This window comes from Gopherus evgoodei, chromosome 21 (assembly GCF_007399415.2).
Source record: "Gopherus evgoodei ecotype Sinaloan lineage chromosome 21, rGopEvg1_v1.p, whole genome shotgun sequence".
NCBI lineage: Eukaryota > Metazoa > Chordata > Testudines > Testudinidae > Gopherus > Gopherus evgoodei.
The window spans coordinates 2,301,112-2,318,938 of NC_044342.1; the positions used below are offsets into that span (position 1 = coordinate 2,301,112).

Sequence of the window (17,827 nt, forward strand, 5' to 3'; positions counted from 1 at the left end):
AATTTAAGAATAGTAATACAAAAAAGCAAGTGAACATATTTTTCAGAAGTTGGTGGTGGATCAAAAATTTCAAAACAGTTCGGGGGAGGTTGGGCCTCTGTTATAAGCTGTATAGCTTAGCGGTTCGCAGACTTACCTTTGGAGTAGGATGACAGGTTTTGGTTTCCCTTTTTGCCTAATACAGAGAAAGGATTTGAATTTAGGTCTTCCATAAGAGAGGAGCACACCCTGGGTTATGGGATATTGGGGTCTAGGGTTTACTCAATCTCTGCTCTTGAATCTCTGCTATTTTGTGTAAATAATTAAAGATAGACTGGAGCAACGATTGTATTTTGATTATCTTCATGACTACCTTAACCACCAAACTATAGAATCATTCTTATCAGCTTTCTGCCACAAATACTAACAATCACTATGAATTGCCATTATGAAAGACAATGGACCTGGGACGCTACTGCCCAGTAGTTCATACACTCACCTAGCATGTGAGCCACCACAAATAGGGAATACTTAGTACCTATTTAACCATCTAACCTTTTCCGATGCAACTACACTGCTATTTTTTGTGTGCTTTCCCAATCAGAAAGGGAATTCCTAAGCAAAATAATGCACAAAACAAAAACTTTATTAAGGTTGTGAGTGGGTGTCTGACCCACCCAATCTTCTCCCACTTCATCAGGGGCACTGTGGTCTTCTTCCTAGTAGTGATCGCAGCTGATGAGTATGTGGCCATCTATAAGCCATAGCACTATCTGTCTATCATGAACAGAAGTATGTGCATGGGGCTGGTGGCAGGGGCATGGCTGGGTGGCTTTCTCCATTCCATTGTCCAGCTTCCACTGATCATCCAACTGTCCTTCTGTGGACTGAACACACTAGACAGTTTCTACTGCGAAGTCCCCCAAGTCATCAAACTGCCCTGCACAGACACTTATATAATGGAGTTTCTGATGGTCTCCAACAGTGGGCTGGTCACTACAGGACCCTTCATCGAATTGCTCATATCCTACACCATCATCCTTGTCAAGATAAGGATACATGTCATGGAAGGGAAACACAAAGCCCTGTCCACCTGCGCAGCTCAGATCACACTGGTGAGTTTGCATTTTGGGCCTTGTATCTTCATCTATGACCGGCCGTTCCAGAAATTCACCATGGACAAGGAAGTGTCTGTGCTGTACACAGTGGTCCCTCCAATGCTGAACCCAATGATTTACACCCTGAGTAACACTGAAATGAAAAGTGCCATCAAGAGGGTAATGGGAAGGTTCCTGTGCTCAAGGAGGAAAGTGAACTTCTAACAGATTTGTGTTGCAGGACAGTTGGGTGTTTTGCCTTTCTAAATACTTCCAAGATTTCCTAGGTATCTGGATGCTCAAATCTCATCAATTTTCATGGTATTTAGGCATGTTTAATCCCTTAGGCAGCTTTGAGATTCTAAACCTTCAATCTGAAATTATATATATTTTTTTAATTTCAGGAGAAGACCCACATGAAGGAACCTGATTATAGCCCTTATGACAGGGGTGGGCAAACTTTTTGGCCCAAGGGTGACATTGGATTTGTGAAATGGTATGGAGGGCTAGGTAGGGAAACCTGTGCCTCCCCAAAAACCCTGGACCCCTCCCCCTCACACTTCTCGCCCCCTGACTGCCCCCCTCATAACCTCTCCATCCAACTCCCCCTGTTCCTTGTCCCCTGACTTCAGGGAAGGGGGGACAGCAGAGGAGGTGCTGGGGGCTACCCTCCCCAGCTGGGAGCTCAAGGGCCAGGCAGGACGGTCCCACAGGCCAGATGTGGCCCGCAGGCCGTAGTTTGCCCACCTCTGCTCTATGAGATAGAATTATTGGCCAAGATTTTCAGTCATTCAACGTTATGTACTTATATATCCTCCATAACAGAGTATCTGAGCGCTTCACAACCCTTAATCCTCACAACACCCTTGTGTAGTAGACAAATGCCATTGTCCCTGTTATACAGAAGGGGAACTGAGGGAGAAAGAGATTAAATGATTTGCCCAAAGTTACAGAAGAAGTTCCTGGAGGAAGAAGGGAACCAACGCAGGTCTTGACAGTGCCAAGTTAGTTCCTTTAGGATATAGATATTCAGGCCCGTCTGTAAAGGCATACACTTTAAGAACTTAGGTGTATTTTTATCACTTAGCTAGTTACAGGGCTATAAAACAATGAATCAATATCACAGTCCACCTGTGTATGGGCCTTCTCTCACTAGGATAGTCTGAGGCCCAGTTCTCAGACTAAGGCCTTTGTCTAAGCAGCAGAGGCAGCCATATGTTTAGAAGGTACACTCACATCCTCACAGTCCAAACTAGTCACATGAAATAAGGTATTATTGGACAGTTAGAAATACAGTCCTTTCCTGAAAATCACCACCAGATAAAGAGGGCTAAAGATGGGGGGGAGGGATAGTTCAGTGGTTTGAACATTGTCCTGCTAAACTCACAGTTTCGAGCTCAATCCTTGAGAGGACTACTTAGGGAACTGTGGTAAAAATCTGTCTAGGGATTGGTCCTGCTTTAAGCGGGGGGTTGGACTAGATGACCTCCTGAGGTTCCGTCTAACCTTATGATTAGTTTGATAGCATCATGTCTGGGAAGAAATCTCTTCTCAAGAGCTAGAAAGAGTCCTGTGGCACCTTACAGACTAACAGACATATTGGAACATAAGCTTTCATGGGTGAACACCCACTTCATTAGATCGAGAATAACACAGTCACCCCTCTGATACTTCTGAATAGTTGTGGTTGTGAAACCCTCATTTCTAATTTGGGTAGCGGCATATAATCGGTTAGATAGTTATGTTATAATATGTTAGGATTCGTTAGATAGATTTCAGTAAAATGATTGGTTAAGGTGTAGCTGAGAATATTACAATATAAATTAGGCACAAACAGGAAGTAAATTGGGATTGTAAAATAAGGAAAAAGGAACCTGGATTTAAGCTTGCTGGAAGTTCACCCCAATAGACATCACATTGTTTGCACCTTCAGACTTTGGGTGTTGTTGTTCTCTGTTCTCTCAAGAAGGACCAGGGAAGTGGGAGGGTGAAGGAATAAGTCCTCTAAGAGTTCCCTAAACTGATCCTTTCACACCTTTCACACTCTATCACATCCTTTTTCTTTCTGACTACCAGAACCCCAAGAAAGGGTGTGATTCTATGTAAGAGATGATGCAAACGATCATCTTAATATCACATTACTGCTGTCTTTTTATGTAATTTGGAGTCTTTTTATCTTTACTAAATGTTCCAGTAAAATTGTTAATGTTTTCATTCGCCCTCAGTGCATCTTCATTCTACATATCGGGGTTCCTAACCAGACAATTAGAAAAACAGATCTTCTATTTATCACAGGTCATTAAGTGTTACACCAATTATATTAGACCAGTAAAAACCAGCAGGATCTTATTAAAGGGGACAAGACATTTGTCACATTTATTGTTAATACCATAATAAAATAAAAGATAACAGCAAACAATGTTGTTTGGCTACTTATTCCTATGATTACTTTATATATATTATATATATATATATATATATATATATATATATATATATATCCATTCACACAATCATTCATACAAGTTCTGTATAGATGTTATAGTTACCAGCCTAAAGTTGCTTGTGACAGAATACTGTCCAGGTACTCTGTATGTACACAAGAGTGGAGCCGAGTCCCGGTCAGGTGCACCTGATGCTCCTAGAGGCTGGCAGCAGAACCATAGACTCAAAGTCCTCAGTCTTCAGAGTCCAGTTTTATAGGGATTTTTCCCTATGTTAGTTCATGGGAGTTGTTTCATTCTGCTGTTGCTAGATCAATCAGCAGGTGGCTGGCTCCATTCTGTCAGATGTTTGTTAGGTGCTTGGGGTGGATTCCAGTTCACCCTCCGGGGGTCATCTGGTTGATTCCACTTGACACCTTCTTCGGCCGACACTGAATTTTTCAGGCTGGTAACTCCCTAACCATTCATTCATCATTTAAACTAGGCACTCATTCACATACATTCTTGATCTTTTGGTGTGTGACACTCCCTGTCTTTAGATAAAAATGAATTTACAGAGATGGGGGTCTCTATTTGTAGTAATTATACAGTTTTGCCTGAGGCATAGGGTCAATTGACGGCTTGCGCGCTGAGTCAATTAACCAATTTAGCAGCTTACAGAGTCAACTGACAGCTCGCATGCTGAGTCAATTGACCAGTTCAGCAGTTTACAACAGTCATTACAAATTAAAGTAGCGACTACAAAGTTTCACTTAGAGAACAGGCGCTTAGAGTCCATTGACGTTTAACAAGTTTTATACAAAGTATCTCTTTTGAGCAGGCTTCACACAGACTCAGCTATTTCTAACAATAAATCATCCCAAATTTACTTCTAACATAAACCATAAGTTATAAAGTATTAATTAACAATAAATCAATAAATCATTTCTCACATAAACCATGTTTAATATAAACCTTTTTTTTTTAATATCCCTACATAAGTACCACCCAATGACCTCTATGTTTACCCCACCTCCCAGGATCTACAGAAAGCTTCAGATAATAGCTCTGAGAGGGGAAACTGCTTTGGGTTTGACTGACGCAGCTATATCTGCCTGAATGTGCAGAGACCCTGAACCAGTCACAAAGATAACTACATAAGGTTGAGGGACAGGCTGCTGCTCTAGGATTGCTCTCAGCTTTGCTGGACAGATGGGACAGTTCGGGGAGATAGAGCCCAGTTTTTTACAAACATGGCATCACTGCTCCCCACCCTCTCCGGGGGTGTCTCTAAGGTGGCCCTCCTCCTGCCAGAGAAGCTCCTTCTTCTAACTGGGTGTCTCAAACTGGGCATTTTTCCAGTCTCTGATCTCTCACCATTGCTATTATTTTACCTAGGGGCCCCAGAGCTAGTGTCTATATATTTAGCGGGCAGTTAACCAGCAGGGAGTACATCTCACAGATTTGTGTCTATGAACTATTATCTCAAGATTTTAGAATATTTTATGTTTATTAAAATGGGATAGAGGCTCTAAGCAATGAGAATCTCATATACTGGAACAAACATAATACCAGGCATCATGGTACAGATACTGAGGTCACATCAGCTGGAATAGCTACATATCACTATGCAAATTTACAGCATCCGGAGATCTGGTCTTATTGACCCTAACTGCATGATGGCAGTTTTACGCAAGGTTTGTGTGGGGATGGTGGGCGGATTTGACCCCTTAATGCCAATGGAGCGACAATTGATTTACACCAGATGAGGATCAGACCCTTCGTCATTGTTCAGTCTGTCCATCATACCTACAATCAGTGTGAAATAAACATTTTTAAGATGTCATAGAGCATTGCATCTTCAGCCTAATGAGTCTTTTATTTTAGTGATGTCTGCAGGAAGAAAACATATAATTGCTGAGAAAGAAAGAAAGAAAGAAAGAAAGAAAGAAAGAAAGAAAGAAAGAAAGAAAGAAAGAAAGAAAGAAAGAAAGAAAGATGGGAAGTGGGGCAATTCATCCAAATAAAAATTGAAAACCAGATACAGAAAATCAAAGCAACACTGAATTCCTCTAAAGTTCTCTCTCCAGTGCGAAGGAAATGCTCCTTAGCTGTTAAAAGTTCTATTCTTGAAATTAATATCATGGGGCAAAATATTAAGAACATGAAGACTGGTTAGGAACTTTTGTCTCCTCTTCAGATTAACAGGCAAAGAACATGTATTTGAAACTGAAGAATGGGCCGGATCGCCAGCTGGTGTAAATCCCCAGTAGCTCCAGTGTAGTTAATGAGGTCTAATTCCCCACCTCGTTAAAACTATATAGTCCGTTGGCATCTCGCCCCCAAATAGTGTAAATCAAGGAGACTCTGTGGAAATCAAAGGGTCACATCTCCACTTGGCATAAACAGCCCTAACTACTCAGAACTCAATGGAACTGTATCAATTTACACCAGTTTAGGACGTAGCTAGGAGCTTTTAGTGTTTGCCTCTGGCTGTTTCTTAGTGATCAACATTAAACAGACAAGGCAGCATGAGCTGTGGGTTCCTCTGGTAGCTGCATCTCAAGAGCTGCTGATGAAATGCAGGAGAAAAACATCTCTGCTCACCAAGAGCTATTTATGTGGCATTAATGAAGGAACAGGCTATTCCAGGCCAACTGGGGCTTCAGTGCTGTGGGCTCTGAGATATTGTAGGTCACATGTCTGTGCTTCAAATACATATTTTATTCTGAAGTCTCCTTGGGATGCCACTTGTCATTCAGCCCTGCCTTGTTTCTGGCCTTCCAGGGATGCTGCCTTCCAGGGATGCTGCCATCAGATGAGATTCAGGATTCATCATTTCATCCTCAAGGGGTTAGATTTGGTTAGGGCTGGTTATCAGGGTGGTTTCTTCCCGAGGTGTGATCAGAGCTGGGCTTACAGCCCTGGAGACCAGATTCAGCTATTTAACCCCAAGTCAGGTACATCCTGGGCTGTGATCATATCTTTATCCCACAAAACCAAGGATAAGCTTGAAAGTTGAGAGAGGCTATCAATCCCCCATTTTATTTAGTCCTTCACCTCTCAACCAAGCATGCTCCAAGTGGGAGTAGGGAGTGGTCATCTGTGGAGTGGGTCCATGTCTCTCAGGAACTGCAGAGACCCAACCTCTGAGGGAATATGGTGACGGGGCAGGGAAACAGCTGCTGGATAACACAGTGGTGGGAGCATTATTGAGAGATACAGAGACAGATAATGCCTGAGAATCCTGGCAGTGGACTGTCAAATGCTTCTCAGGCTGGGAAACATTCCACAAAGACCAACACTGTAAGTTTACAATTTCAGTTAATATGTTTGGGGTTTAATATACTGGAGGCAATGTAATAATAGAACTTTTTGAAACTCTATCAGTTTACATGGGTTGAGGACGTTGCACTGAACTCTTCGTGTTTGCCTCTGCCTGCTTCTTAGTGATCAACATCAAACAGCCAGAGCAGTGGGTTTCTTTGATGGCTGCATCCCAAGAGCTCCTGATGCAACATAGGGGGAAAAACATCTCTTCTCTATCAGAGCTGATTATGTGACGTTCATGAAAGAACAGGCTTTTCCAGATTGGCTGGGGAGCTGACGCCACTGGCCTCTGAGCTATTGTGGGTAACATGTCTGTGTAACAAATATGTATTCTATTCTTCAATCTCCTTGGGACTCGTGTGGGGCATCAACCATGTCTTCTTTTTAGCCAAGGGTCCTTCCAGGCATGCTGCAATCATGTAAGATCCAGGGCAGGTGCTGTTACCCTTCTGTGGGATTAGGGTCTACTAGGGCAGGATGTCAGGGTCATTTGCTCCTTAGGTTAGTTTGATCAGAGCTGGGCTCAAAGCCGTGGAGTCTGAGTTCAGCTATTTAGCCACAGAACAAGAACATACTGAGCTGTGATCCTGTTTGACACGAAACTCCGAGAGACTTCCAATGGGAGTTCAGCACCCAACAACCACATACTGAGTTGTGCCCATGTTTGAAAAGTGCAGAAGCTGCGCTTTGTTTTGCAGCTTGGAGAGTCTTCACCTCTCAGCCGAGCTTGTCTGAGGAGGGGAGCAGGGAGCTCCCATCTCTGGAGTGGGTCACTGTCTTCTGGGAACTGCAGAAAGACCCAGCATCTCAGGAAATATGGTTAAGGAGCAGAGAAACAGCAGCTGGACAAATCAGTAATGGGGCATCATTGACAAGTAAACAAACAGGCAATAATTGAAGAATCCTGGTGGTGGATTTCAAATGCAGGGTTTCGCAAACTGGGGTTGCTGCTTGTGTAGAGAAAGCCCCTGGTGGGCCGGGATGCGTTTGTTTACCTGCCTCGTCCACTGGTCTGGCCGATCGCAGACCCCACAAATGCATCACAAATTGGAGAATATTCCACAGAGACAAAACAGTAAGTTTGCTACTTGAAAATAAATATCTCTGTGCATTAATATAACTGGCAAAATTCATAATAGAACTATGAGTTACAATTGGAACTCTTCAAAACCTTTAATATAATTTAAGTAAACATTTAGAGCTCCTCAGAGTTGTTGTTGTTGTTGTTGTTTTTTCCCAGCAGACAACAGTTGACTTTTCATAGAAATTGTGAAAACCAAAGCTTATTTTCTTTTTGTTCATTGAGAACCAGACAATTTCAGGTAAAATGCTTAAAACCGAAACATTGTCACTGAATTTAAGAAAAAAAAATGTTTAGACTTTTCCAGTACATAGGTTGTTTTTCAAGAATAGCAGAGATGTCCTTGGAACATGTCTCAGTTTAAAATCCAGTTTTCCTTTGAAAAAATTTAAACTGAAAATGTCTGAATACACCAGATTGGACATGTAGATTTCAACTGGGGTAGGAACACTGATATAGTCCAATAATTGTACAGTTTGAACCCAGTCACTCTATTGCAACTGTGTTTATTTCTGTTTCAAAGGGACACTCGTTAAATGGTAAAACTGAGTAAGAAGCAAAGTTGGCAGGCAAGAGCATGGGTATTAAATATACTAGTGCCTTAGATAAAGAACAGTGAATTGAAGTCCCCAGACAAAGCCTGTATCTCTTATCGCTGCCCAAGGACATAGAGGATGTCAATGGAATTAGAGCTGAGATATTCTCCTCTAGCACCATATGCACTGTCCCACAGTGCTGCCCGCTAAGCACAAATGCTGTAAATGGGAGCAGTGAACATACATATAATAAGACACAGCTCATTCCCCACAGAACTCACAGTCCAAGAAGACAAGGCAGAGAATGGATGGAGGGGAAACAGAGGCACAGGGAGGGGAAGTGACTGGCTCAAGGTTACAGAGCTGGTCAGTGGCAGAGTCAAGAACAGAACCCAAGTCTCCTGATGGCCACTGACCCGCACACCCATAAAGTGACAGAGCCAAATGACACAGCAGAGAGGTAGCAAAGCAATGCTGCTAGCCCATCGGCACACAGAGATTGAAATGCAGTCATGATTTGGTGTCATAAATCAATATGTTTTTAGGCAGCCAACCATCTACTTGGTGTTGCAGTGAAATTGATACAGGCCAGCCGTCATACACAATGCCGCGTCCATCTCATACTTCCATGAAAAGAAGATATCAGGCAGTGTTGGAATTTTAGTATTTTAGTTTCTTGTCCAAGTCCAGAACCTGCTCTTCATAGCAATAAGGGATCCATCTTGGCTAGAATGGTTGCATTGGGATTGTACTTTGCTCCATCCTTCACACAGCATTTTATTAAGCCATAACATGAGCCAAATCTTCAGATGGTGCAAACTGATGCAGCTTCATTGACTTTAAGGGAGCTGTGCCAATTGACATTCATGTGATAAGTCACCACTCGTAGTTAATAGCAGTGACGAGTGCTGTGCATTGTTGACACTCACATCATATTGTAGCAGGAAATCATTGCCACTGCCTCTGCCACTGTAATTCCCCCACTGTCTTTGTCCTTCCCTCCACAGCCATCACACAATGAACTGAGAAAGAAAATGTCCAACCAAACCACCCTGACCCAGTTCCTTCTCCTGGGATTCTCTGACATTCGGGAGCTTCAGATTTTGCATTTTGTGGTGTTCCTGGTGATTTACGTGGCAGCCCTGATGGGGAATCTTCTCATCATCACAGCCGTAGCCCTCAACCCCCATCTTCAAACCCCTATGTATTTCTTCCTGGTGAATCTCTCCATCCTAGACTTTGGCTCCATCTCTGTTACTATCCCCAAATCCATGGCCAACTCCCTCATGAACATCAGGGTGATTTCTTATCCTGGATGTGTCACCCAAGTCTTTCTCTTTCTCCTCTTCACTGCAACTGATCTTGCCTTACTCACCATCATGGCATACGACCGATATGTCGCCATCTGCCAACCACTGCACTATGAGAGAGTGATGAACAGGAGAGCTTGTGTCCAAATGGCAGCCAGTGCCTGGATTACTAGTATTGTCTACTCTGCCCTCCACACTGGGAACACCTTCAGGTTACCATTCTGCCAGTCCAATGACATCAACCAGTTCTTCTGTGAAATCCCCCAACTACTCAGGATCACCTGCTCTGACTCATATGTCAGTGAAGTTTGGCTTCTTGTCTTTAGTGTGTTTTTAAGTTTAAACTGCTTTGTTTTCGTTATTGTGTCTTATGTTCACATCTTCAAAACTGTGCTGAGAATCCCTTCTGAGCAAGGACAGCATAAAGCCTTCTCCACCTGCCTTCCTCACCTCACTGTGGTCTCTTTGTTGCTTTTCACCGGCACCTTTGCCTACCTGAAACCCACCTCGAAGTCAGCATCAGGTCTTGACCTTGCAGTGGGTGTTCTCTATTCCCTGGTGCCTCCAGTGATGAATCCGATCATCTACAGCATTAGGAACAAGGAGATCAAAGCTGCATTGCAGAAACTGGTTGTGTGGAGGTTATTCACCAAGAGTTAAAATATCCATCACTGCAACTTGACTGTGATTTCATTCTGAGTTTCTTTGTATATGTAATCAACTGATGACAAAATTGTCTCTTCGAGAATTTAGGATGTAATCTGTTTATGAAATCATGAAATCTGGACTAGCCTCACTGAAGTCAAATGAGTTAGAATAAGATTACACCAGATAAGATCAGAATCTATCTACGTATACACCTATCTATCTATCTATCTATCTATCTATCTATCTATCTATCTATCTATCTATCATAGGGATATATAGGGCTACTGTCACCTATAGCCTGGGGTATGAGAGGTTTGGCTTGTGTGTTTCCTTGTTTCTTTTTCATTTTGTTTGATTTTATTGATTCATTTGTTGACTTACTTCTTTATTTCAGGTGGCTTTCTTGAGGGACAGAGGAGCTTGGGAGGGTGAAGTATGTCTGACTAGCTTCACTGAAGTCAAATGAGTTAGGAAAAGATTACAGCAGTGTACAGAAGATCAGAATCTATCTACATATGCACCTATCTGTCTGTCATAGGGATTTATTGGGCTACTCTCACCTATAGGATGGGGTATGAGAGGTTTGGCTTGTGTGTTTGCTTGTTTCTTTTTCCTTCTGTTTGATTTTGTTGATTCATTCATTGACTTGTTTCTTTTTTCCAGGTGACTTTTTTGGGGGAGGGAGGAGCTTGGGAGGATGGAGTATGTCTGACTAAATGGTGGTATCCATTTATTTTGCCATCTATTCAAGGTGTCAATGTCATAATCACCTTGATGGGGTTTTCTGAGAGACTTGAAGTTTTGCTTTCTCCCTTAATGAAGAATTGAAAAAAAGTTTCTTCAGGTGTCTGATGATGTTTTTAATGCTTATGGGATTTTATTATGCCATGTATAATGTGTTAGGGCACCTAGAGCCTTATAGAACTGTATGTATTATTGTTATTGATTTAAATTTATTAAAATAAATAAATACTGTATTGTTCTTCCTATGGTGGAAAGGTATTTGGAAGAGAAAGGTATTAAAATGGTTCCTAAAGACAAACTAAGTCTGAATAATAAGGCCAAATTTTGATTCCAACAAACTACTGCCGTGATCCATCTGGAAGTGCTCATATTTTCTCTTACATTGTGCTTTGTTCCTATTGTGGTAAATAAATCACACTTTGCATGGTGAAGACGTCTAGTCACTTAACTTACTGCTGGTCACAGTTCCTGTGGGAAGAAATGCAGGCACCAAACACAGTTGGAGAAATCACGGTTGGGACCCAGTTTGAGAGATGGTGAATCACATGATTCCACCCTAAGACAGGAATAGGCACAAAGCTTAGACCAGAGGGTTTGAAGTAAGAGAACAAAGTGAGGAGAAGAGGTTGAGCTAAACTTTTAATCATAACAATTGAGAAGTAGTCTTTCACATCAACGTGTAGCTTTTTATGGAGCCAGTCCTCTCTCATCAACACAAGTATCCAAATGTTTCTAAATCTCCAAAGCTGGTTGCTGTTATTATTATTAATTCATATTTATTAAACCATGTTTGTACATGGTTGTGTGTACTACATATACAATAGATAAAATCAGATTATGTAGATAGATAGATCATGAAAAATCAGTGACAATGTATTGTGCCTCTTTCTCTATGACTGTTTATGTCCAACTCATGATTTTCCAGTTACTATTCATTATTTGTTGTTATTTCCTTGAATATTTCTTACTCCATTACTCTTTTGCAAGAACTTCATTGCATGCACTTCCCGTGTGCGCTTTGAACCATTTTAAATTAATACATTATAACGTGCTGTGTTTTTTTGCCTGATTGGATACGAGTTTTCTTAAACACAAAGCTACTCAGTTGGTCTAAATCATAGTTGTGACGGGTTGGATCACAGAACCCCCCTTAGGAGCTGCCACTCGATATGCCCAGACTACTTCTATCCCTGCCTTCCTTGCCAGCTCACGGCACCAGCACCCTGTCCTGCCAGAGCCAGACACTCCTGTCTGCTCTAGCAAAGACCCAGGGGCTGAATTACATGCTCCAAACCTGCAGGTTTACCTAAAAGCAGCTAACGGAAGTGTTCCTGTCTTTAACACTCAGATGCCCAGCTCCCAATGGGGTCTAAACCAAATAAATTCATTTGATAAATTGTTCACCCTCTATAACACTGATAGAGAGATATGCACAGTTGTTTGCTCCCCCAAGTATTAATACATACTCTGATTTTATTAAATACAGAAAGTAGGATTTAAGCTGTTCCCTGTAGTAACAGACAGAACAAAGTAAATCACCAAGCAAAATAAAATAAAATGTTCTAATCTTTGTCTAATCAAACTGAGTACAGATAAGGTCCTCACCAGTTCCAGAATGCTCCCTTTTACAGACTAATCTTTTAGGCTGGGTTCAGCAATCTCTCACACCCCTTGCAGTCACTATCATTTGTTCCAATTGCTTCCAAGTATCCTGGGGGGTGGGGTGGCTCTCTCTTTAACCAACTGAAGACAAAATGGAGGGGTATCCCAGGCTGCCAATTAGACAAGGAGCCATTGATCACTACCGTTGAGCGCGATGATCTAGCCAGCTTTCTATTCACCTTATAGTCCATTCATCGAGTCCATACGTCTTTAACTTGCTGGCAAGAATATTGTGAGAGTCCGTAGCAAAAGCTTTGCTAAAGTCAAGGAATAACACATCCATTGCTTTCCCCTCATCCACAGACCCAGTTATCTCCTCATAGAAGGCAATTAGGTTAGTCAGGCATGACTTGACCTTGATGAATCCATGCTGACTGTTCCTGATCATTTTCCTCTCCTTTAAGTGCTTCAGAATTGATTCCTTGAGGACCTGCTCCATGATTTTTCCAGGAAGTGAGGTGAGGCTGACTGGCCTGTAGTTCCCCGGATCCTCCTTCTTCCCTTTTTAAAAGATGGGCACTACACTAGCCTTTTTCCAGTCATCCTGGACCTCCCTGGATCACCACGAGTTTTCAAAGATAATGGCCAATTACTCTACAATCACATTCGCCAATTCCTTTAGCACCCTTGGATGAAGCACATCTGGCTCCATGCCCTTGCAGCTTTTTGAAATGGTCCTGAACTACTTCTTTCTCCACATTGGGTTGGTCACCTCCTCTCCAAACTGTGCTGCTAGTAGAGTAGTCTGGGAGCTGACCTTGTTTGTGAAGCCGAAAAAAGCACTGAATACTTTAGCTTTTTCCACATCCTCTCTCAATAGGTTACCTCCCCCGTTCAGTAAGGGGCTCACACTTTCCCTGACCTTCTTCTTGTTGCTAACATACCTGAAGAAACCCTTATTACTCTTAACATCCCTTGCTAGGTGCAACTACAAGTGTGATTTGGCCTTCTTGTTTTCACTGCTATATGCCTGAGCAATATTTTTATTCTTCTCCCTGGTCATTTGTCCAAGCTTCCACTTCTTGTAAGCTTCATTTTTGTGTTTAGGATCAGCAAGGATTTCACTGTTAAGCCAAGCTGGTTGCCTGCCATATTTACTATTCTTTCTACACATTGGGATGGTTATTCCTGCAAACTCAATAAGGATTCTTTAAAATACAACCAGCCCTCCTGGACTCCTTTCCCCCTCATGTTATCATCCTAGGGGATCCTGAACTCATCTCATGGTCACTGCCTTCTAGGTTGCTATGCACTTTTGATACTGGAGTCTGTGTTCAGCCCATTACTAAGAAAGGAGCCATTGACAACACCCAGATGAAGTTTCCAAATCCCTCAGTATTGAGAAGGTTTTGGATCGCTCTCTAATTGTCCAAGCATATATGTTCAAAGCCTCTTAGAGGATTTCAGACACTCAGGGGATAGATTCACAAAAGGACGTGGGTGCCACAATTTCAAAGGTTTTTAGATGCAAAAAAGGATTTTCAAAAGGACTGAGGTGCCTAAAACTCATAGTTTTCATGGGTGTTGGGCACCTAACAACTTTTGAAAATCCCACAAGGCACTCAAATACATTTAGAAAGTAGGCAATTTTGTGTTGCAGCTCTGAACATCTCAGCACTTAAACTTTGGGTACCTAGAAAATCACTGGGATTTGCAAATCCTGACTTAGGTGCCCAGGTTCCCTGTACAATGAAGAGAGAGAGACAGACACAGAAGAATGGGATCCACCAAAGCCAATATGCTTTCTGGGGAGGCACCAAACTAAACTACAGGAGATGCTGACCAGAAAGGTGTGTGCTAAGTCACACCCTCTAACAGGTACCTAAGTGCAACACTTAAAACTCTGCATCAGCATATGTACCCTGATGCAGCAGCACCGCTTTAGTGCTTAAGTGAAGATGCTTCTACACCCACAGGAGAGCTTCTTCCATTGGCATAGTTAATCCACTTTCCCACTTGGCAGTAGCTATATTGACAGCAAAAGCGGTTCCTGTCAACATAGCACTGTCCAAAAGTGAGGCTGAGTCATTTAAGGGTGTGGATTTTTAACCATCCATCTGCTCTGGACCTCAAATAAAGTTTTTGAGTTCTTCCAAACCCCGCAGTATCTTACACACACTTTCTCCCCCAACCCAAGCTCCACCTAGATTGTGGTGACTTTGGGCATCTAGTTTAACCCTTTCAGATGCAATGTAGCAGCAAAACAGGGAATACAGGCTGGGCTAAAGGATTTCTTAAAAACAGTAACTTTACTTTTAAAGCTCTTGTGTGTTAGACATTATTTGAAAACAACAGTGTCCTGAGATGTCCTCTCCCTTGCTCTGGTCTCACCCCTTCTGGGAGTCTGAAATCCATCAGTGTTTCCGCCTGAGCAGAGTCCTCCTTACTCTCAGCAAGTCCTTCTTAATTCTGGCCACGGTTGGCCCCTCCTTGCACAGAACAGAACCTCGCTGTTCAATAGGCCCCCGTTTCTGTGCCATGGGTTTAAACTGTGAAGTTCTCTTGTTCTATGGCTTGGCCTACCTAATTATACTTTTACACTTGACTTGCAGAGCTTTATTCTCCTTATGATTTTCCACAGTAAGATTAAACTTCCAGTGTTTAAAAGGTGACTTTTTGCTTCTAACTACCATACTTATATTACTTTGCTGTTTAGCCACAGTGAATTTGTTTTGGTCCTCTTATTAACTTATCAACATTTATCAATAAAAATTAAATCCTTCTAAGCCTAACTATCACAAGTCACATACATCAATGTGTATAGCAATACTGAGTTTAGCCCAGAATCTTTGGCCAAAACTTCATTGGCATTAAATGGGTAATGTCAATGGAACTCCTCTGCTTTGGAGCTAGTATATCTAACATGGGAAATTTTACCCTTACATCTTTGTCACACTGACTTTATCTAGGGTGATATTAGAAAAAATGGGTCTTTTTGTTTCCAAACCATTGGCCAAATCATGATCTTTTTGATGTGAAATCCTAAACCCTTCAGTGGGATCCAGATTTGGCCTCATTATTGCAAGTCAGATATTCCTTGGGAAACAACACAAAACCTTCCTCATCAAAATAGCCTCTTCCAACCTAGCAAAAATGACACAACTTTTAGTTATTTTTAAAACTTTTATTAAATAATAATAATAATAATAATAATAATAATAATAATAATAATAATAGCTAAGACTCTAGGCACTTCAGCATATAAACAATAATACAATAATATCCCAGCATTCTGACATAATTTCAGTGACAACTCAGCTACACAGAAACCTCTTTTCCACCCCTTTGTCATTGTGGAAATCAAACCTATGGCTCACTCAGAAAATCCCATCAAAGTAATCATAGAATATCAGGGTTGAAAGGAACTTCAGGAAGTCATCTAGTCCAATCCCTGCTCAAAGCAGGACCAATCACCATATAAATGATCTCAGCTAGGGCTTTGAAAAGCCTGACCTTAAAAATCTCTAAGGAAGGAGATTCCACCACCTCCCTACGTAACCCATTCTAGTGCTTCACCACCCTTCTAGTTAAATAGTGTTTCCTAATATCCAACCTAAATCTCCCCCACTGCAAACTGAGACCTTTACTCCTTGTTCTGAGAACAGTCTAGATCCATCCTCTTTGGAACCCCCTTTCAGGTAGTTGAAAGCAGCTATCAAATCCCCCCCTCATTCTTCTCTTCTGCAGACTACACAATCCCCGTTCCCTCAGCCTCTCATCCTAAGTGATGTGCCACCATCAAGTAATGATTTTTGTTGCCCTCCATTGGACTCTTTCCAATTTTTCTACATCCTTCTTGTAGTGTGGGGCCCAAAACTGGACTCAGTACTCCAGATGAGATCTCACCAATGTCGAATAGAGGGGAGCGATCACATCCCTTGATCTGCTAGCAATGCCCCTACTTAAACAGCCCAAAATGCTGTTAATGACACATGGGCAAACACCGTAGATGACAAACATTGACAACCTCATCGAACCAAACACTCATCACCTCCACAGAAACACCTGTAAGAAAGAAACAACTCAACCCATGAACAGATCAATTACAAAAAACTATCTAAACTGAGAAACATAGAAAAGCAAAAATACAAACAGCTGCACTGTTACTTCAAATAGAGTTTTTATCCCCAAAAATCAAGAGACAGAGACTCCAGGATGTGCACTAGAGACTTTGCTATGGTTACTGATCAGAAAGTGTAATGATGGGTGGCTTTATAAAATCATTAGACAGATAGATAGATAGATAGATAGATTTTTTAACCTATTTACACTGGTGCAAACATAGACTAACATCATTGACTAGATTTTGCCAGTGTAAATACTCCAATGTTCATACATAGATTGCATGCTACATTCTTATGGATAAAATAATGTCAACAGTAGATTATATTTATAAAGAAACACAGAATGACATTGTGGTTATGGGGAAAAGGCAAACATTTTATTCTTGGTGAATAGCCTCAATCCAATCATTTTCCACAGGGCAGCTTTAAACTCCTTGTTTCTTATACTGTAGATGATTGGATTCATCTTGGGAGGCACCACAGAATAGAGAATTGATGCCACAAGATCTATGCCTGATGTGGAGCTGGAGATGGGTTTTAGGTATGCAAATGTGCCAGGGAAAAGGAACAAGGAGATCACAATGAGGTGAGGGAGGCAGGTGGAGAAGGCTTTACGCCGGCCCTGCTCAGAGGGGATTCTCAGCACAGTTTTGAAGATCTGAACATAAGACACAATTATTAAAAAGAAGCAGCTTAAGACTAAGCACAAACTAAAGACAATAACTCCACTTTCACTGAGGTACGAGTCAGAGCAGGTGAGCTTGAGTAGCTGGAGGATTTCACAGAAGAATTGGTTCACCACGTTGCCTCCACAGAAAGTTAATGGAAACGTGTTCCCAGTGTTCACAGCAGAATACAGAATACTGAAAATCCAGGTAATGGCCACCATTTGAACACATGCTTCTCTGTTCATCACTGTCTTATAATGCAGAGGTTGGCAGATAGCGATGTAT

General features: G+C 41.8%; 1 protein-coding gene and 1 pseudogene across 1 annotated transcript; both read left to right on the top strand.

Moving 5' to 3' along the window:
* The first annotated feature begins 542 nt into the window (after positions 1-542).
* On the top strand, positions 543-1,301 carry LOC115638407 (annotated as a pseudogene).
* Positions 1,302-9,480: 8,179 nt separating this feature from the next.
* LOC115638232 (olfactory receptor 14A16-like) lies at positions 9,481-10,416 on the top strand. The gene has a single exon (XM_030539812.1). It carries the CDS (start codon positions 9,481-9,483, stop codon positions 10,414-10,416), a length of 936 nt encoding a protein of 311 aa, XP_030395672.1.
* The last annotated feature ends 7,411 nt before the right edge of the window (positions 10,417-17,827 follow it).